The following is a 22,391-nucleotide window of genomic DNA, read 5'->3' as shown; positions in this document are numbered from 1 at the left end:
TCCCATTATGTTGTTTTCATTATTGGTGGTTGGTTTTTGAGTTCTTTTATTATAAAAATTTTATATGCAATTTAGATTAAATTATTTCTTATCTAATTAAGCAGATGTATAAAATTATAAATAGATATGAGACAATTCAGAAAGATTATAATCAATAATTAATTGAATAAATATATTATTACAATTAAATTAGTCATAATATGGAAAATTCTTAATCTAACAGATACATATGAATAAAAAATTATCACTTATTTTTTTATTATTATTTTTTTTTTTGAATCCTGAAGATGAGTAAATTTAAATGTTTAGAATTTGTGAATTTCATATTACTCCAAAAATAAATTTTTGAAAATATATTTAATACAGCAAAATTGGAAAATTTTAGGTCAAAAATTGATGATATAATTTAAATATTTAATATATATCACAAATTATATAATTAAGTTATAAATTTATATAATCACAAAAGTAATCTGAATATATATACTGTATTCAGATTACATCATATTACTTTTGTGATTTGCTACATAAGTATTTTATTCTTGTTATTCTACTTTAAATAAGTTATCTTTAAATGTATTATTACATAGGAGCCTACAAAAAAATTTAGATGATATACTGTATTTACTCGAATATAAGACGACCTCACATATAGGATGAGGTATGACTTTAAAGATCAAAATAAAGAAAATTAGATTTATTAATACAATTTTAATTTCATTTTGTTTAATCACAAGTAAAATATCAAAAGAACATAAATGCACATATTGTCCCACAAAAATTACTAGCATTTTAAACTTTAAGGAAAAATCTTGTAAAATCGACAACATAATTTGTTCATGTAAAGCTGGACAATAGGGGAACCTTTTTTTGCCAATTCTTAACAATCAAATCCACTCTCCGTTGGTTACACTTATGAGTTTCTCCGAATTCTGGTTTCTGAATAATCATCTGTTTTCACATGGGAACAGATTAAAACTTATATTGGACTTCCATGTGATTTTGGAATTTCAATCTGGAATTCAATTCAAAAGCTTTGCTTTTCCTATTGCTATTCATTTTTAATCCTGACAATATACAAGAATAATTCAAATGATCCAGATAAAATACTTGCTTTTTTAATACAAGAGGGTAAGCATCTGGGAAAAAACGCAAATACATGGTTCACACAAATTCGCAAAGAAAGCAAAAACGCAAAGAATCCTTTGCTCGTGTGTATAGGATGACCTAAGAGTTTGAAGCTATGATAAATGAATAAAAACCTAGTCTTATATGTGAGTAAATACAGTAAGTGCATTAGAAATTTAATGACAAAGGCTTTCATTAGAAAAAAATGCAATGAATAAACAGTTATCAATTTATTGACTCAGGAGTCAATAAATTTTACAGACACTGTATTACTGTAGTATAGAACAGTTGGCATTCAATAATATTTAGTAATGTAAAAATTATTTCAGTTGAATTTCTTTTGTAATGTAAGACATTTTATTAATTCAGACTAGAAATACTTATATTATTATTATTGATTTTTTTTAATATTAGTATAAAATGTAATCTGTAATATTAATGCAAACTTTAAGCAGGTGGAGAAACTGGATAATCTAAGATAACAAATAAACTAAACCTTATAAGTTTGTAGCTGAATTTATCAAATCCAGCTACAAATTTATTGAAATAAAAATGTTTTCAATTAGATTTTACTGATCTTCCTCAGTTACAAGCTTTTTGAATTCTTTAGAATGTATAATTACAAATTCAAAATAACGAAGTTGCAAATACAAAAATTTTCAGAATTAATAATTAAAAAGTAATAATTAATAAACACAGAAAATTAAACTTTGTAAAATGAATTAAATTAATAAATATCAAATATTTTAAAATTTATAAGATGTAAATAATAAAATGTTCATAAATTATATTTCGTAAATTGCCCGCCAGGCATTTGATAGGTTTTCAGCATCTGGATGCATATGACTTTTTGTATGTTTTATATATTTCTAATTTTTATAGAAACCTGTTGTGTAAGTTAGAAGTGGGCCCAATGACTTTAGCTTGATCCCATTGAACGTGTATGTCATTATTCCGTGAATAAGCTGCCAGTGCCATGTTACCGAGGTTTTTTTCTAGCTGCACATTTATGTTCCTTGATCCTCTGCTGTAAATTAGCCTTGAATTGAAATAATTGTGAGAATCTGAACTTTAATGAAAATCGGTTGTCTATTCTGTCATACCTACTTGATGATTGTTGTCATCTACTACCTGAGAACATCTCAATTTACATTTTCTCAGTGGCGAAAGCGACACTTTCTTGTGATCTCTTGACCTCCCAGCTGTGCTTTACCAAATTGAATATTGTAATTGACAGCCAAAAGATGCAGTTGCCACCTAATTCTCCCTGATCCTGAATTGATCTCCAAAAATTGCTGTAGGTTGGGCTTCCTTCTCCATAGGATGAAGATATCATTGATGTATCTGGCATACCAGAGGATCAAATGCTGAAACTTGGGGAGAAAGGTGTTTTCAAGGCATCACAACACAAGCTCACATAAAATCGCTGACAGGGCTTTCCATAGACAGGCCTCTATCTTGTAGATAGATTTTATCATTAAATTCAAAGAATGATGTGTAATAAATTAAATTTGATAGCTCAAGTATGTCCTTGTGATGTTTATGTTCTTATTTGATGTTGGAGAAGAGAAAATCCCTTATTGCGCAAAAACATGGAGGTATTCTTATAGATGGATATAAGGATTGAAAGTCCAATACCATCATATACAGTGGACCCCTGATATAGTGTGCATGTCGGGCAGGAAACAACACCTGTGTTATAAGGTGAACCGCGTTATACCGAGTGGCACAGTGTAACACGGTTCACCTCTTTACTTTAGCAATAATGTCAAGCTTTTCTTTTACTCATCATGCATACAATAATTAAACACTATTCAAAATACATGCAGGAACTCAATACACAGTAACAATATAATCACAATTACTCAATACGCAGTAACAATAAAATGTGCTACTCACTAACGCTGCACGGACCTGTATAAACGTGTTTGAGCTTATCACGTCGCAAACATCGCCCGTGCTATAACCGAGTGTGCAGTATAGTGAGCAGCGCTATAACAAAGGTCCACTGTATTCCTCATTGACAAATGAAATGGATTTAAGGTGTTCTATTACTTGTAGAGAATTGCTGTTGAAAAAGGATGGTAAGCAGCTTTAACTTGGTAAAATTTTACAACTTGTTTTTTAATTAAAAATGTTGGAGAACTGCACTTTTCAATTACCAGACAAATTTGGTTTCTTGGTTTATGGGTCTTTGCAAATGTGAAAATTTGAGGTGCTTTTGGTAAGTGGACCACTGAATTTCTCATGTGTAGAAGGCCTACCAATGGAGTCAAAACAAATCTTATAACCATTGCTAGACAGATTCTAAAAACTTATTGGGTGCTGGTTGGCAATCTCTGTTTGAAAACCTATCAAATGCCTGGTGGGCAATTTATGAAATATAATTTATGAACATTTTATTAAGAATTACATCTTACAAATTTTAAAATGTTTGATATTTATTAATTTAATTCATTTTATGAAGTTTGATTTTCTGTGTTTATTAATTATTACTTTTTAATTATTAATTCTTAAAATTTTTGTATTTGCAATTTTGTTATTTTGAATTTTTAATTATATATTTTAAAGAATTCAGAAAGCTTGTAACTGAAAACTCTGAAAGTAAAATCTGATTGAAAACATTTTTATTTCAATGAATTTATAGCTAGATTTATCAAGGTTTAGTTTATTTGTTTATTAATGCAAACTTATGAAAGAAAGCAATATAAAAAATATAGCTTACACTGGTATAAAAACTTATTAAACTAATGAGTATTGCATATGGTTCTTGTTTATAAATATATATGTTACTGTGAAAGACTGATATCTGGCAAATGTTGAGATTCTCCGGTGAATGTCAGCATTCACATAGTTGTTTCGTGTATGTACGAAATATTTGCTAAATATCATTATTTCTCACTTACACTGGCAAATGTCGACATTCAGCATGCACTGATGGTGAATGTTGAATAAAAATATTTTTATTACATTAATACAAAAATACAACTTTTTAATATATGATATTAAAAAGTAGGAGTAAGCTTACGTAACAGCACATGTAAATAAACTGTTGAACCAAAAATGAACAGTACATTCTTAATCAGAAAAGAAAAATAATACCAATAATAAACTTACACATATTGTATAATGTTAATCATATAATATCTTATTTATTTCAACAACTTAAACTGTTATAACACTTTGAATTGCACAAGACTCCCTTGCTTTTACAACTGCATTTAGTCGTGGAACACTTCTTTTTGCAATGACAGCATGTATAGCCTTTCCCTCCACTTTTTGAATTAGATGCAGCTGCTTCTCAGCAACATTACTTGAGAAGAAATCTTATCTATGGAAAGTAACTTTTCTTTACAAATTACAAACTGATTGAGGGTATAAAGCTGCTTTAAGGTACTTTTTCTGTTTGCTAATTTATAAAAGTCAGAGTCTTCTGTTCCAACAACAACTGCCAACATATTTCAGGCATCTGTACGGCCACGGTCGACATCAGGGACCTCTATTCGTACAGTATCATTAATTTGAGCAGAAGGAAATTTTCTTTTTGAGGTTCGTAACATTTTCGTTGCTTGTAGTAGAAGATTCTCTTCCGCGGCCACTCTTTTTATAGACTTCGTGTTGTTCAGTCAGGGCTTGATATGAAGACATGGTGGGTTGCAGCTCCTGTTCAATATTTTCCTTTGGAATATGGTATTCGTTATGGCCATTGCTCAAATTTTCTTCAAAAGTATTAACAATTTCTTCAAGCTGTTCTTCGGTTTCAATATTTGCAATTTGTTTGCCAGGCAAAGATGACAATGCTATGCCTCTTTTTGGTTTAACGCCAAACATGGCTTCATAAGGACTTTGGCGTATTCCTTTGTGATATGTAGTGTTTTTGGCAAATTGAACAAAGGGCAAAACCGTCTGACCATTTATTTGTATTCTTATCGTTCATCCATGCAGTTAACATATTCTGTATATCCTGATTGGCCCTTTCAACTGAGCCTTGTGTTTGAATATGACAAGGCTTTCCATGAACTATCTTAACATCTTTCCACATAGTGCATAGTTTGGATATGACTTGATTACAGAATTTCCTACCATTATCTGATTGCAATATAGCTGGGGCACCAAATGTTAAAAATATTTGAAGAAGATGATATGTTACTTCTTCAGCTGTCTTAGTTTTCAATGGTTGTAGTTGGACAAATTTCATTAAATGATCTTGATTTATTATGAACTTCATTCTCTTCATTATGAACTTATATTTGCCATCCCTGTGTGACTGCAGCTCTATCAGATCGACTTGACATTTTGAGTTTAATTCCGAACTGACCATTTGTTTCACAACAATACCTTTTTTAGGTGCATTATGTTTCATTTGACATTGTTTACATAAATTTAAATACAACATTATAACTTCATATGTAATACTTTTGTATTTAACTTTCAATTCTTTAAGCATGTGTGTTCTTCCTCCATGGCCTGTTCTGGTGTGAGTTTCAGATAGTATACTGAACAGTTTATCATTGGTAACATAATACTGTATATTCGTTTCTCCTGGTTTTAATGGTACAATTAATTTCTCATCATTAATTTTTAAGACATTAAAACGTTTTAATCATCTGTAATCCGAAGGTGTGCTGCACTTAGTTTTAGCAGAAATCACTTCAGAAAGTATTTTAGAGTACTTTTCTTGAGAAAAATAAAAACAGTTGTCTTCTTGTTTTCTTGCAATTAATGCATGTAACTTTTCAAAAAAGTTCATGGTTCATTGCAGTATCCATTCAATATAAGTTAGGGTATTGGATAAAAAAATAAAAATTTAAGAAAAAGTTTCACGCACCAGCAAACCTTGCATAAGACTGACAAACAGCAGTGTTCCAGAGTATAAAAATAGATGCCATGTGATTTCAATCGCGGCAGAACAAAGGATTTGGCGACACTGTCACTTCTCTGTACACATCGGCTTCTCGGCTTGTCGTTCGACCTCCATCAAAGCTTATCTGTGCTTGTCAACATACACTGGTGATTGTTCAAATGTATAATAATATAACCAAATATTCAGTCTTTCACCGACGTATTTTGTATGTGTCGACATTCACTGGAGAATATTGACATTCTGTAATTTTGATCTTTCACAGTAACATAAATACACACAGACATTCACATATATCAAAAATTTCCCATAATGTTTGATATTTTATACAGTATGGTCCTGGAAACTCAACTCTCAAATAATTTGACATTCCATAAAATTCATGTTATTCAAACAAACAAAAAAACCTCTAACTTAACACTAGAATTAAATAAGTTATTGTTATTCACTGGTGACACTTGATAATAGCATCAGTTCCATATGTTGACAATATAAGCCTTTTTTTCAAGGTGGTAATGCAAAATGCTATGACACAAATGTCATTAGCTCAGAAGTAGCCACTAAATAGCCAATATTTTTAAAATTAAAATTAACTACAAATAGAAATAGTTATCAGTATGTAGTTAATATGTATATGACTTTGCACATACAATACTTTTATGAAAACTCTGTTATTTAGACTACCATCATTACATCATAAAAATGATCATTTTTGGTAACTCTTCACATTCTCAGTCCACCTTAAGTTAAGTTTGTGGAACCCTACAGTAGTTCTAGTATACCTGATCAAAAATTTCCATAGGCACAAAGTCAAAAACTCCATTTTTTGACTTCGTGTTTATGGAAACTTTTGATCAGAACCATTAGAATTACAAAATATCAAAGATTCAGTCAAGTTCACCAGGATTCATTTCCCATAAGGTTTGTGTGAATCCTTTCTTTGACAAATCCATATTTCTTCCACTGTTCAATGGTCCTTCTCTTGACTTTAAGGCTTCCAATATCTCTTTTTTCTGAGGCAATGAGGCTTCTATCAAGAATGCTTTGTGCTAGGAAAGTTTTTTACTTGATCATATATTTCTATAACAATGTTTGTTTCACACACTGTGGTTTAACTCTTGTACAAGGGTTTTTTTTTTCAACCTCCATTGACCCAGAATAAAAAACAAGAATGAAGAACAAAACCACTTTATTTGTAGAAGGTAGTTACAGTCTTCACCTATTTTTCTACATAATTGCCATGTTGATTCAGGTAGACATCATACTGTGTCACCAGCTTTTGTATACCCATGTCAAAGAACATTGCTGCCAGGCCATTCAGCCAACCTTTAACACTGTCAGTTAGTGGATCTTGATATTTGAGGAAACTCCTCACTGAGCTCAGAAATCATGAATCGATGCCTTTCTCGCACCAATTGATCCACTTTGTCGGTCATCACACACTTCCTCCCTTGACTGCCCTTATCATGAACGTTGTCACATCTTTGTTTGAATTTCCTGCACCATTCACGCACACAGTCATAGCTCACGAGGTTCTTACTATACACATTACACATCTTTTTATGAATTTTACCTCCATTCAGCCCTTTGGCCTGTAGAAATTGAATTACTGCTTGTACTTCACAGTTGGCGAGAGACTGGATTGGCAGCTTCATGTTTACGTGTTTATTGCAGAGTAGCAAATGTCTAAAATAGCTTGGCATAATGCTAAGTGGTGATGGAATATACTACTCACTAGGTGTGCAACCTATCCCTGTTTCACATGCTTCCAATTTTTTTTCATGTGTTAGTGGAGGTTGAAACAAAAAATAACAGTCTTATATTCATATTTGGATCATCTGTCTTGCTTTGAATTAGAATCTTGTAAACCCTATTTCTACTTAATGGCTTGATCATCTTGTGGTCTATTTAGATGTTAAAAGTAGTTAGATTACTTTTATATTCAAGATGGTCATTGATATTTCTGGTAAGTCATGAAATTCTCCAGTTAGAAAAATCCTTAAGAAATGATGGAGGAAGTTCTTTATATTTGGATCTATGTTCTTTATATCTCTGTACCTTACTTTAAGTCTTTTATTGGATGATAATTTAACATCAGATTTATTTTTGAGAGTCCAAAGTATATTCTCTGGTATACCAAAGGACCAAACAATAAGATGAATCATCTCCCATTCTTTTTCTAGACTCCCAATTTAAGTGTAATTTAAGTACAATTTAAGTGTACAGGGTGTTTTTTTTTAAACTGATGGTACTCAGAGACATCTGTAGAGCAATCTAACAGCCAGACTGTTGCCAAATTTGGGAGAGTGACTAAGGACGACATGGGAAAGATATTTCACGAAGAAAAAAATAGTAGTACCCAAATTCGCCGGTAGGGGTGAATTTGGCGCTGTTGCAGCGAAACAGCTAAGAATTTGCAAAATGTTCTTATAACACCTCAAAATGCAAATTCACAATGACGTAATCGACAGCAGCACCACCTAATTTGAGCTTAAAAGACAAGGACAAAAGTCCGAAGCGCATTCCGGATATCAGCAGAGTTCAACATGCATCTTTCGTTACCTCAATGTGTGTTGCTTGTGAAACTTTATTATCTTAACCAATCGAGCGGACTGTGTGCTCTTTGTGAGTTTAGAACCCGTAACAACTTGCACAGAGGTCCTCTATCAATTAATGCATTGAAAGACTTGATAAAGAAATTTGAAGAGACAGGATCGTTAGCGGTTTGGCCTGGTAGAGAGCGGAAACCGGTGTCTGCACAGACAGTTAGTGATGTTGCGACTGCGCTCGTTGAAGGTTTATAGGGGACCATTGCTGGAAGTAGCAGTGCCCGGGGAGTGGCACGACAATTGGAAATTGTGCCTTCAACGGGATGGCAAGTTCTGCGAAAAGTTCTCAAGTTCTCTCCATACAAGATAAGCCACCTGCAAGAATTAAAACCAATCAACCATGCTACACAGTTGACATTTGCTTTGACATTTCTTGCTGTTTTGCTGCAACAGTGCCAAATTCACCCCTACCGGCAAATTTGGGTACTACTATTTTTTTCTTCGTGGAATCTCTTTCCCATGTCGTCCTTAGTCACTCTCCCAAATTTGGCGACAGTCCGGCTGTTAGATTGCTCTACAGATGTCTCTGAGTACCGTCAGTTTAAAAAAAAACACCCTGTACATTGAGAGCTCTGTCTATCATAAATGTTAAGATGGCCTTTTTGTAGTTTATAGGATCTATAGAATTTCGACAGAGAAAAACCAACAAAATGAAAATTTGAAAAATTCTAGCACTCTCAACTTTAATGTTCAGATTATAAAAACAATATGTAGATAACATTTTGATAATTTGGATAGAAGAAAGTCAAGCTAAAACCCCAATACATTTCCTGACAGACAAAGTGCTAGAATTTTTCAAATTTTCATTTTGTTGGTTTTTCTCTGTTGAAACAGTTTTATTGGAAAAGATTTTAAATATCTAATTTTTAATTTTTTAAATATTTAAGATGAATTATTAATGTGTTTTAAAACCAGTAAAGCAAATTTATGTATAATAGTAATTTTAAAAATAAGATTATTTAAAGTTATTTTTACCAATTGTATTTTACTTTATTTATTGATAGTTTTGGGAAGAATGTCTGAAAATGAAAGTTCCGAACCATTATCGGGCCAAAGTTCTCCTGAAGAAATGCTTTTGCAAGGTGCTCGCAGTGGTAATTTGACATTGATTAAAGAATTAACGAATGCAGAGAAAGGCTGTACAACTCTTGATATTAATTGCAAGGGTAAGTTAAGTATTGTTTGTTCAATCTAAATTAGATAATCCAAATAAAATTTCTTTTGAAGTAGTGTGAAAATTAAAGTTATTTGTACATAAAAAATAAAATTTTTAGTTTATCAATATGGTATATTTATTCTGTATAACTTGAAGGCTTACAATTATTATTAATTAATAATTCATTCAGTATTATTAATAATTAATCTAGTATTATCAATAATCCATCCAGTAGTATCAATAATTAATAATAATAATTTATCTAGCATTGTTTGTTTGCTATCAGCTTTAATAAAACCAAGCTTAGTGTCAGAAATTTAAACCATTGTGAGCAAATAACAATTAAACTGATTAATTTGAAGCAATAGATTTGACTGATAACAATAACTTACAATGATTTCATGTTGTTAGTTGCATGTTGAATCCAGTTGTATATAGTAAGCAGTGAAACTTTATTGTTAATTTGATTGCTTGATGATATCAGTGCTCCCTAGTAATGGTTGTGTAGACACTCATTCATTACCAGGTTATACCGACCATTATTAGCATGGTTTTTTTGTTTTTTTTTTAATTGATAGCATCCTAACATGGATAAGTTTATTTAATGCTTACAGACTATATAATAACGTCTTTAACATTAGAAAAGCAATTATATAGCTTTCCTAAACAAAAAGAAAGACATATTTGGATAGCAAAGTTAAAACTTTTATTTCATTTAATTAAAATTATGTACTGTTTATTTATTACAATTATAACACAAAACCATAATACAGTTAGTAAAATTACAATTAATAATCTTGCATTCTAGAATTTTATTTAACTAATTTAGGTTTTTTGATGCTGTTGCCCAAGGTTTGCATCTGTAGAAAACATGCAAGAAAAATAACTACAAGATTACAGTTTACATATAAAATTATATCAATAAATACAGTGGAACCTTGCTTAATGAGCCTAATTCCAGAATCTTACTCATAATGCAAAACACTCGTTAAGCAAAACAATTTTTCCCGTATAAATTAATGTAAAATACAATAATGCATTCCATGCCAAAAAAAAATTATCAAATATTTTATGTATAACATCTATTCAAAGAAAATTATACAATATACATTGTTAAGCAACATGAATTATCATCATCTTTTCTTCTAGTGTGGAATGCAAATTCCATTTGCAGAAAACAAAAAAAAATTGAAATTTAATTTGGAATTGGTCATTAAATTTAATACAAGATGGCAGCATAACTGCCTACCAAATTATTTAATTTCTAATATTTAATTATAGCCTTTACATAGCCCAAGAATTTGGCATATTGTTTGGCATGTTTATTATATAATGAACTATGGTTGTTGATGTTTATATGTAATACGTTGAAACACAAGTTTGGAAAAATGTGTGATCACAAGCAACATTAAGATGCTAGCGGAACGAGTGCTAAACACAGACTGATGTAGCATGCACACAATTCAGGTCTTCCCCTCTTCTCATCACTCATTATGCGAAACGTCACTTGTTAAGTGAGTCAATTTTTTACAATTTGTTTTGCTTGTTATGTATTTGCTCGTTAAGTGAGGTTCCTCAGACGAGATTTCTTTCATTTCAGCCAGTATCCAAAGGAATTGCAAGACTATAGGTTCTTGATCCTCATCTATTACAATGTTTCGTGTCCGCTGGTCTATATTTTCTACATAATCTGGTATGGGTTGTATATCTTACAGGTTGTCGTGCACTGTAGTTGTTTGAGTGTTCTCGAGTTCTGCAATCACAGTTGTAATCAGTTCTGTAGGTGTTATTTCTTCTGCTTGTGTTTGTATATGGTTAAGTAGTTTTTGTGATATTACATTCTGTTTAATTATTCTGCAAGCTTGAGTTGACAAAGTATTTTCATTAAATTTATGGATTTTAGGGTTGTTAGGGTTCCTTTTAATAAAAAGAGTCTCCAATCTGCTCATATATCCAGGTCATTCTGATCTTGCTTTAAAATAACAGAACGTAAGTTATTCAAGTTCTTCTGTTGACCACTTGCATCTTTTATCATTACTTAGTGTATTACTCGTGGTCATTGCTGATGAGCCAGCAGTGTCTGTGGGCAAAGTCCTACTCTGCAGAGCGTCATCTGCCCCCTCTCCTCCTCGTTGATAGGCTGTAATCTCTTTGGGTCCCCGACTCTTGCCCCCCTGCTCAGCAGAAAGCCACTGACGGCTTGCATGCTGTCACGTCCAGCATCAGCTTCAAACGTGCCCTGGCAATCATCCCCAGGCAGCGATCCTATATGTTCAACATTATAACAATTCCTCGTTCAAGGGCAAGAATTACAAGCCCCTATCCCTATCACGAAGGAGGTTGATCGGGTTACCCAATCCTGCCGGACGGGTAAACGCACGCTGAGTCCTTCAGTGTAGCACGTGTGTGGCCCCGGATATCTAAGGGCATCACAGACCTGTTATTACAATTCTCCATATTGTTGGGTTACCTTTACCCTGTTAGTTGCATAAGAATCACTGTTATGCGTTGCCCGCCCCACATGGTCTGATGTTTGACACAGACGTAGGGTAGGATTTTGGGAGATTATTATTATTATTAGTACTAACTACTACTACTACTACTACTACTACTACTACGTTTTTTTTTTAGTTTATTTATTTCCATAGAGTAAAACATAAAAAATTGTTATAATTGTATAAATTAATGCACTTTCTTACCACTCTGGGCTGTATAAATTCAACACACACAATGCACAACCAATAATCGGCATAAAAATTTCAAAATGGCAAACGTTTTCGATGCCTCTCCTGGGCTCTTCCTCAGGCTTAATTTGTTTCTTCCGTTGGAACTGGATTCTTTTGTTTTATTCTTTGGAACTGAATTCTTTCTATCCAGTTTCAACGGAAGAAATGAATTAAGCCTGAGGAAGAGCCCAGGAGGGGCATCGAAAACGTTTGTTGTTTTGAAATTTTCACGCCGGTTATTGGTTGTGCGTTGTGTATGTTGAATTGTATAAATTATTTTTTCACATTCTAAGGTAAATTAATACATTTGATGTGTTCAATAATAAATAAATTGTTTTAGGTAAACAAAAAAGTAATCATGGATGGACTCCTTTGCATCTTGCTGCATATTTTGGACATAGAGAAGTTGCAGAATATTTAATTAAGGTAATTATATATATACAGTCGAGTCGTCATAAGTTGACACCCAGATAACTCGACACCATCGGTTAAGTAGTCAGTTTTCTGTGGTCCCGGCCAACTTACATAGGCATTAATGTTTAAAAACTCCGGTTTACTCGACATCGTTTAACTCGTCACCACTGGATAAGTCGACATAGTTTTGCTGTCCCACACTTCAATAAGTCGTCACCCCTTCCTGAAAAAATGAATTCACTCCGCACGTGTGGTGCGAACTCTCTTTTTTTTTTTTCAGGAGGGGAAGTCGATTTATTTATTAATATATAATTAATATATTTAATAATATAATAATATATTAATATTATTAATATATATATACATATTAATAAAAATGCCATAACATTTTATGTATAAAATAATAACAGATAAACAAAAAGAAAATATACAATCTACATCAACATCACACCAGAATCAATTTTGCATTTTCTCATGCCAGAGGCATTAAGAATCCTTAAACATTACTTGCCGACAATTGCAAAGATGATGTTTTCAAGGCGTTCGGGATCGTTGTAAAAGAAAGTCGAGACAGTTAAATGCTCAAAACAAACAAAACTAAATGAATTTTTTAGTTTTTCATCTACAGAGTAATTGTAAATGGAGGACACAATGTATTGTAAGCCTATACTACTGTATAATGCACTACTGTATTTTATTAATTGTAGTTTTGTGGTTTTTTTTCCAACTTTGCTTTAGTCATCACGTCGGATAGCTCAACACATTTCCACTTCCCCTTGGGGTGTCGACTTATGTGGAGTCAACTGTGTGTGTGTGTGTGTATGTATGTATGTTGTGTGTGTGTTAAATTAATAAGTTAAAAACAGCTCTTATTTTTAAGAAGTCACTACAATATTTTTTAGAGGAAAAATGTAATGATTTCTTAAAAACAAGACCATTTTAGAATTAAAAATTCAAATGCAGAAAAGTATTGAATCAGTAATATATAATGAACTAGATTTTTCTTGTATGTTTTGAAGGATTATGTTAATAAAACTATGAATATATCTTTTTATTTCTGTAAGTTATTCTTTTTCTAATGATATGCATTTTTGTCAGTTTAAAAATGTTTATTTTATTTTCTGTGATTTGATCTGAAAAAGTCAAATAATAAACTCATCAAGTTTTATTTTCCTGTAAAATATCTCTGATTTTACAGATTGGCATTGATTTGCTTGTAATTGGGGAGGGAAATGGTTTTATTTTTAAGGTTAGTGGAGGAAAACTTCATTTCTTTAAAAGAGATTATCAGTAGAGCTGGAACCTACCTCTACTCCAAACATAAACATACAGAAGTTTTATTATGTTATAAGTAGAAGTGTCCATCTAACTTGTAAATGCTTCAAATGGCAGCATTTTTGTTTTTTTATTTAATAGTGGGTTTTTAGCACCTGTTTTCTTTAGCACACAACAATCATTATAATCAGAACTGATTAGAGGAAATTTTCTAATTTAAGGGGACCACTATTTTGAGTGTTTGTTGCAAGGAGAATTCTATATATGGAGAGTAACAACAAATGATAAGTTACAATTTTACAAGTACAGAATGTATTCAGAAATAAATTTATCTAATAAAGCATGGGAGAAACTAAAAATAGGACACTTTTTTACTCTTTACATCTTCTGGGCACTAGAGGGATTTTTTTTCAAGCTTTTCTTAGGTTTGGCCAGATTCACACTAAAGCAATCAGGTGATAAGAGACAGGACTGACATATCCAGAATAGACCAATCCCTAGGACTTTTTTAATCATCCTAATTTGAACCCAGTTAAGTCATCAGCCTACTACTAAAGAGCAGTAGGCTGATGCCTTTGTCCCTTATCCTCCAACTGGCTATTATGGCACATGTTTAATTTTTTCAAACTTTTGTTATAAATTATTTATATTGGTCTTGAGGTCTGCCATTTTTGCAGTTTTTCCAGAAGTCAGTCAATACCAGAAATGCTGCTTGTTTGATGCAAATGCTTATCAAAAAGTTGAAAAAAATAGCTGTGTTGTTGCAAAGGAAAGCTAAGCCTAAAACTTCAGATTATAATTAACAGGAATTAGCATTTTATGTCAGAAATCTGAAGATAGAGAATAAAAAGCCAGGAATAAATTATTTTAATAAACAAAATAATTGCAATGTTGACAAAAAATGGTCACAAATTTTGTTTGAGTAGCTCAATTGGTGAGAAATCACAAGATCTAGCTACTTGCCTTGTATCTATTCAAAACAATCCATAATTATTGAAGATAGTAATGCTTATAGTTGGTGCTACTGTTCTCAATCTCTCCTGAAACAGATTTTTAATATAGTCTGTTGCAACATGAATGGCTGGAATCAAAATGTTAGGAATTTTACCAGAAAATTTTGAAGTTTGTTTGTTATATGACATAATGAATTCTATATACAGGGTGATTAAAGGGTTTTAAACAAACTTTAAAGGTAGTCAGGAATACAAAAATAAACTATTTTTACCTAGGAATATATATCCACAAACACCATCCAAGTATTCTAATAAATATGTCGTATACCTTACGTGTATTCCTTTGTGTGATCCTTTGTGTATTTCTAGCATCTCTGGGTGACATTTGTAGCTATGTGTTAGAAAATGAAAACTGATAGTACAATTTTTTTTCTTTCATTGAAAAAAAAAATTGTACTAGAAAAAAATTGTTTAAGTAAACCTGATGAAAAGCACAAAGCAAGTTGAAAATTTCAATATAAAATCCATGAACAAATTTGAGATAACATGCATGCTTACTTGAATTTAAAAAATATCAAATAATGGAGTTTGCACTTAAAAATAGTGAAATTTTGTACAGATGATTTTCCAAATTCTCAAACTGTGTTGTAGAAATGTAGTGTTATCAAGGGATACCTATATATCAGTTATTGGCACAGTACTAATGCCAAAGTAGATGCCTTCTGGGAGAATTTTTACATGAAATTGGCCCATATTTAGGTGTTAGAAAAATTGAGAAAATCCAGAAAACTGCCCATTGATTAGGTGCAAACTCAGGACCAACTGTCAGTATTCAGTGATCTATTCAGCCACTAATGGGGCCAACAATACATTTAAGCTAGTGCAAAAATTATAGAAACAGTTAGAGAAGAGATGGTTACTGATATTAAGCCCCCTCCTCTCTTGTTTTGTTAGAAGGCATTGTTTACTGCATCTCAACATATCAATTTTTCAATAACAAAAATATAGTACCATAATGAGAATGCCTCTCTGTTAAGACAGTTTTAATGTAAGTTGTGTGTTTCTAATAGAGACAACATGGTATTAATATACGTTAAATTTTTATTTTATTTATGTAATAATTATTTTCACATTAAACTTTATACAAATTCAGTTAACATTTTTAAAGTGCATAGCTATTAAAAAACATTTTAAGTTGCTTATTCCAAATGAAATGTTAATAACTTACTTAAGTTATATAAAACTACTCTTTTGTATCCATTCGGTTACTGCATAATTCTTTATAAATATAATTTTAATACCAATAATTAAATAATTAAAACTATAAAAATAACATTTTAAAATTTTATTAGAATGGTGCAAATGTGAATGTAGTGAATGATGCAGGAGATACTCCACTCCACAAAGCAGCTTATACTGCAAGAGAAGTAAGTAAAAGTTTGTGCAAATAATTTATTCCACAACAAATGACTCTTAACTAGTATAGTTATTAAATTTTATTTTGACAAATAGTCTAATATAAATATATAAATGACTAAGTAAATATAAATACTAAAAGCCATTATTATTTCAAAATTTCTTTTTTGCATCTATATAGTCATTTCTAAATATAAATAAATAAATAAATAAATATATATATATATATATATATATATGTAATTATTATATATTATACAGTGTGTCAAGAAAGAGTGAGTGCAGTTTAAAAGTAAAATAAATTAAAAATAAAAAATGTTCAAAGAAAGTTTTGTTATTTTCAATCTATGGTTATTGGAAAATTATTTACTAAAAACTTTGTTATCTAAATGGCATCCATTATGCTCCTGGTACTCTTCTAATCTTGAGCAAGGATTTCTCAGTACACGTTGGCACAAAGCCTGAGATACTGATGCATTTCTGCTGTGATATTCTGCTTTGAGTTAATATCCTCGGCTTTATTTTCGTACACCCTCTCTTTAAGAAATCCCCATAAGAAAAATGTCTAGAGGACTCAGGTCTGGACTGCGTGGTGGCCAGTTAACATCACCTCTTCGTGAAATCAGCTTATTGGGGAATAACTCCTTTACGACTTGAATTGAATTATTTGATGTGTGAGAAGTGGCACCATCTTGTTGAAACCACGTTCTTGTATTGAAGCCATGAAACTGTTGCAAAGTTGGAGCTAAAAAATTTGAAATCATCTCACAGTATCGCTCTGTATTCGTAGTTAGTGCTCGACCTCTACGATCTTCAAAGAAGTAAGGGCCAATTATTCCTTTGGCAGACATCACGGCCCAAACAATAACCTTAGGGCCATGAAGCGGTTGTTCATGTTTCTGCTTGGGGTTTTCCGCTGACCAGTAACGACAATTTTGTTTGTTTACATGGCTATTCGAGTGGAGATTTGCTTCGTCACTGAATAAAATGTCAAAATTATCAAACTGCTGAAGCACAAATGTTGTAAAATTCAATCTGTGAACGTAGTCGGTCTCCTTCAATTCCTGCACTAGTTGAATTTTATATGCTTTAAGATGTAAGTCGCACTTTAAAATCACTTGCAGAGACAATTTTTTTAAGTTCAATGCTTGACTTCTCTTACAAACAATGTTGGATTTTCACTTGTTGATTGTTGGACATGTTCGATCGTTTCTTTGACTCTGACAGCATGTCGGCAACGAGTATTTTAAAATTGTAATGGTTGATCTCGTCGATTCAAACATTTTAATCCATTTCTGAATGATATTCTGGTGAGGCAGAGTTCAGATCTCATAATGAGCACAAAACAAATGCTGTGCAGTAACAATAGAATTATTGTTCTGGTAATATGCTTGGACACAAAACGCACTCTGTTGACCAGTGAACGGCTCCATCTCTACTAAATTTCCACAAACCAAGCTGCTTAGTATTGCATGCCCCCTACTCTTCCACCCACACGTCTCTCAGTAATTTCAAAAAGAAATAGCACTCACCCTTTCTGGACATCATGTATGTATATATATATAAAACAGATAAAATACATTTATCCACTATTAAGAACTATTTAAATAATAATTAAATAGTTCTTAATAGTCAACTTTAGAAATGTTACTTATCAAATGATAAAACTGGATTCTTATTGCCCTACAATAAGGCTAATTAATTAACATGCTGTAAGTTGGCTAGAAGTAGGCAGTTAAGCTACCATTGCATGTTAAATTTAATTTAAAATATTTCAGAAGAAAGTATTATTACTATTACTATTAAATTTAACATGATGGCAGTCTAATCATTTACCTCTATCATATTACTTAATACCTTGTTAATTAATTAGCCTTATTGTAACCTGATAGGAATCTAGCAGTATCATTTAGTTAATATCATTATCTTAAATAACTTTTCAGTTTAAGGACAGTTTCTTTAATCTTTAATTTTTTCAGGAAATGGTTCTCCTGCTATTATCCAGCAATGCAGATGTGTTTATAAAGAATGCAGAGGGTAAAACTGCTAAAGATTTTGCAGATGGAGATATTAAAAAGTTAATAAAAGGTATTCATAATTTGTTAGATTTCTAAATAAAACAAATCTACTAACTATAAAAAAATTTTTTCTTACTGAAAGACTGTACTTATAAAATTTATAATAAAAATAGTTAATTTTATAGTCAATATCTTATGAATTTTTACAACAATAGTTTTATGGCAATAGCATATTCAAAAATCAGGTAATTTGTTTTAATTTTACAAAAATTAAAAAATTATTATATACAAAATCAGAATATAAAGATTTTCTGTTTGATCAGTTAATATTTTTTTTAGTTTCCTTTTCAAGTTAAAGATTTGAGATGTTATACTTGCATACTTACAAGTTGGGAAAATGTATACAAAGGATGTTGTATTCCTATGAATTCACTTTTAAAAACAGTGTTTTAATGGCAGAATGTAGAATAGATGAAATGTGCAGGCTAATTTGTTAATTATCTTATGATTTGGAAAAGTTGTAATCCTCATTTTTTCTTTTATATAAAGTCTTAACAAATCATTTACTTTTCTATCTTATAATAATTTGTCTGATTTTTAATTTATTATGTAATTACCATTTTTTTTTTTTAAATGTCTTGATTTATTTGTATTTAACAAGTAAAATGGTAAAATTTTGACTTCATTTCATTTTTCTTCATATTAATAATAATAGTAAAAAAAAATTAAAAAGCCTAAATAAAGAGTGAAATTTTGTTTACAATGCTGTTAAATTCATAGAACTTCTCATTTCTCTGTTGACACACATTGAAGAGGCTATATAGTTTAATCTATTCTAGCATCTTTGTTTGAAATGCCTGAAAATAGAATGAATAGAATAGGAGGAACTATTGATAGAATGTTAAAAATTTGTATTATATAAGTAAAGACTATCAGCTGTTTTTAATTTAAGAGGAACTAACCAATTATGGTAAACATGATAACAATTGTTCATGCTTTTATGATACTTATCATCAAACTATATAAATAAAATGTGAACAATTATTATAAAAATTTAAGGAGTTAATCTATTTATTTCCAATTAAACATTTTTTAAGACTGTTTTGACTATCAAATCAAACTCTTAACAAATTCAAATACAGAGTTAGCTGAAAAATTGGTGTCAGACAACACAAGTTCCAGTGGGACTGTTCACATACAGTATGTTAAATACAGTTTTGTTCTTTACTTTCCATTGTTTTATTTTATATTTTAATTATATTAATATATTTAGCTTGTGTCCAGAAAATTGGAAAATCCAGAAATGCAGACCTCTTTTGATCCCAAGCATGCTGGATATTCAGTCTGTACTGTACTAATAAAATAGAGGAGAAAAATAAACTGAAGTGTGGGTTCCATCCTTAGAACTTATTCTAACTCTAAACCACTTAAAACCTTCCTGCTAAATACTCTTAATCATGAAGGAGACTAACAAATCACTGGTCAAAAATGATTTTGAAATCTGTTTTATTGAACAGACTGTAAATATTTTGCATTTATTATCACTATATGCTGAAACTCTAAAAGAATTACAGAAATTAGAAAAAGATTTTAATGTGGATAATATATCTATAGTGTATTTGTTGTTTGAAGACTTGGGGTCAAGATGAGTTTGAAATGTCAATGTGAGTAGTGTGACTCTTGTAGTGACCAATTGTAATCACCATGTAGAATAAAGCCCTTATCACTGAAGAGGACTAACATATGCTAAAATCTAAATAACTTCTAAATGGTTTTTCTAAGAGTCATTATGTAGAAAGAAGGGAAGTTTATCAGCTTTTAAGGCATAAATTTCAGTGTCTAATGACATTTTGTTTGATAACTGTGTGTACAGACTACAAAAGACGACTGAAGATTAGGTATATGTAGTGCTGGTCTGTGGTAGTTTCTGGAAAAATTACAATAGAGATGAATATGTGAAGTACAAAAGATATTTCACAATTTTTAAAGACCTTAGTAAGTTTAGAAAGTTATAGGTTGAGATTGAAATTAAAATATCAAATAGACATATAACTTGCACTCTCATTCACGTCGACTTTGAAACATAGATAATCCATGTGTTATTCACAGGAAGTATGGTACTTTCTTTTTATAAGGTAATCAGTCTAGAGCAATAAAAATATTCCCTGAAGATGTACAAGGTGTTTGAATGTGTAATATTTGTAAAGTTTGTCAAATGTTTGTCATTCAGCAAGATATATAATAATAATTGCTTTATTTTGATTTTAATTAATGGATTATATACTGTAGAACCCTGATTGTCTGAGGTAATGTGAATTGATGCTACTTCAGATAACTGAAAACTGGGATAAAAGGAATGGCCACAGCCATTTTGGATCAGAAATTATGAATATGAAAGATTTATATATTATATCATTTTTAAGCATCTTTTTATACCTTAGTGAATTTAATCTTATATAGAACATTTTTACATCATTTATTATACAGATAATAAATACAATAGTTTTAAGAATAAAAATGTATATTATTGTAGTTATGTTTTAATAAGAACGATTTGTTTTACATTGAAGTTAAATGATAAAAGACGAAAGAAATAATTATGTAATACATGTTGTTATTTCAAACTTTCTTTTATGAGTTACATTATAAGAAAAATAGCAATGTATTCACATATAGGTTTTGATCTTTTTATAATTCAGAATCTCAGTTAATCAGGACGTGGATAGTCAGGATTCAACAGTAATTTTTAATGGAAAAAATTTTTAATGTGTTAGACAAAAAGAATTTTTACTTTTTATTAATTACATTAATAGTTTAAAATACATTAATTTTTAGCTGTTGAAAAAGTAGACTTACAAAAAAGAGAAGAAAAATTTCTCAATGCTGCAAGAGAAGGTGATTTAACCACGATTAAAGAATGTGTATGTATAATTTATTTATATTTAGGTATATTAATTATAAATTTCTTTGCTCTTTGAGTATTTATTATAAAAATCTTTTAATTAGTTTTTTCCTAAAATAAATAATGATAAATGTAAGAAAAAACAATTAAAGAGAGTAGATATCTAAGAAAAATTTTTTAAAAAATTAATAAAATTATCAGAATAAGTTTAGTATTTTAGCAAAGTATATACAGTTGAGTCTACATAAGTCAACACCCCAAGAGAAAGTGGAAATGTGTCGAGTTTTCCAATATGACGACTAAAGCAAAGTTGAAAAAACCACAAAACTACAATTAGGAAAAATACAGTAGTGCAATGTACCTCTCTGACCATTCATCACTGGCACTAAAGTTGGTTTCTACCCTAGCAATTTCCATTGCCTTTTGTTTCAGTATTTGTCCCGAAACAGGAAGATGAATGAATTTGCTTTAGCCAATGTACCAGAGCATCTTCGACATCTTTGTATGGCGACTTTCTCTGATGTTTTCAAGACAGCCTTGACGAAAATCCAAGAAAAAGTTTCTTAATTTCCTTTTTTTTCTTCGGGATTCCCACCAGTGTTGTTCTTGGAAGGTTTTTTTGTTTTATAAATTTGGCTTGAAAAGTTTTCTTACATTCAAATTCAGACACAAGTTTGTATTTTTTTTTTAATTAATATTTTGATTGGAACAATCTTGGCATGGAAATGGATAGGTATATATGAAAACAGTTAAATAATCTTATGCATATCCTCTATTTTCATTTTTAATATCAATTAATATTGAAAGTAAATTTGCCTGGAAATTGTCTATTCCATTTCATCTGACTACAGACTATCAATTAATCTATTAAAATATAAACATCTATATAATCTTAATGTATTAAAAATATGTATGTAGGAAAAATAGAACTAT

General features: G+C 30.7%; 1 protein-coding gene across 3 annotated transcripts in view; it reads left to right on the top strand.

Moving 5' to 3' along the window:
- LOC136974557 (oxysterol-binding protein-related protein 2-like) overlaps positions 1 to 22,391 on the top strand; it is a 116,215-nt gene that overhangs the window by 4,842 nt on the left and 88,982 nt on the right. For 2 of the 3 annotated variants that reach the window (XM_067269474.1, XM_067269472.1), the window contains exons 2-6: positions 9,603 to 9,764; positions 12,821 to 12,906; positions 16,475 to 16,549; positions 18,518 to 18,626; positions 21,392 to 21,477. In XM_067269474.1, coding sequence (XP_067125575.1) covers positions 9,614 to 9,764; positions 12,821 to 12,906; positions 16,475 to 16,549; positions 18,518 to 18,626; positions 21,392 to 21,477 — 507 coding nt within the window. In that variant the 5' untranslated portion in view covers positions 9,603 to 9,613. The remainder of the gene's footprint in view (positions 1 to 9,602; positions 9,765 to 12,820; positions 12,907 to 16,474; positions 16,550 to 18,517; positions 18,627 to 21,391; positions 21,478 to 22,391) is intronic. The other variant, XM_067269473.1, reaches the window with a different exon arrangement.

Source organism: Centruroides vittatus, unplaced genomic scaffold (genome assembly GCF_030686945.1).
Source record: "Centruroides vittatus isolate TY-2023 unplaced genomic scaffold, ASM3068694v2 contig_350, whole genome shotgun sequence".
NCBI lineage: Eukaryota > Metazoa > Arthropoda > Arachnida > Scorpiones > Buthidae > Centruroides > Centruroides vittatus.
The sequence above is the reverse complement of the archived record's forward strand: the minus strand, read 5'-3'. Positions and strand labels throughout refer to the sequence as shown.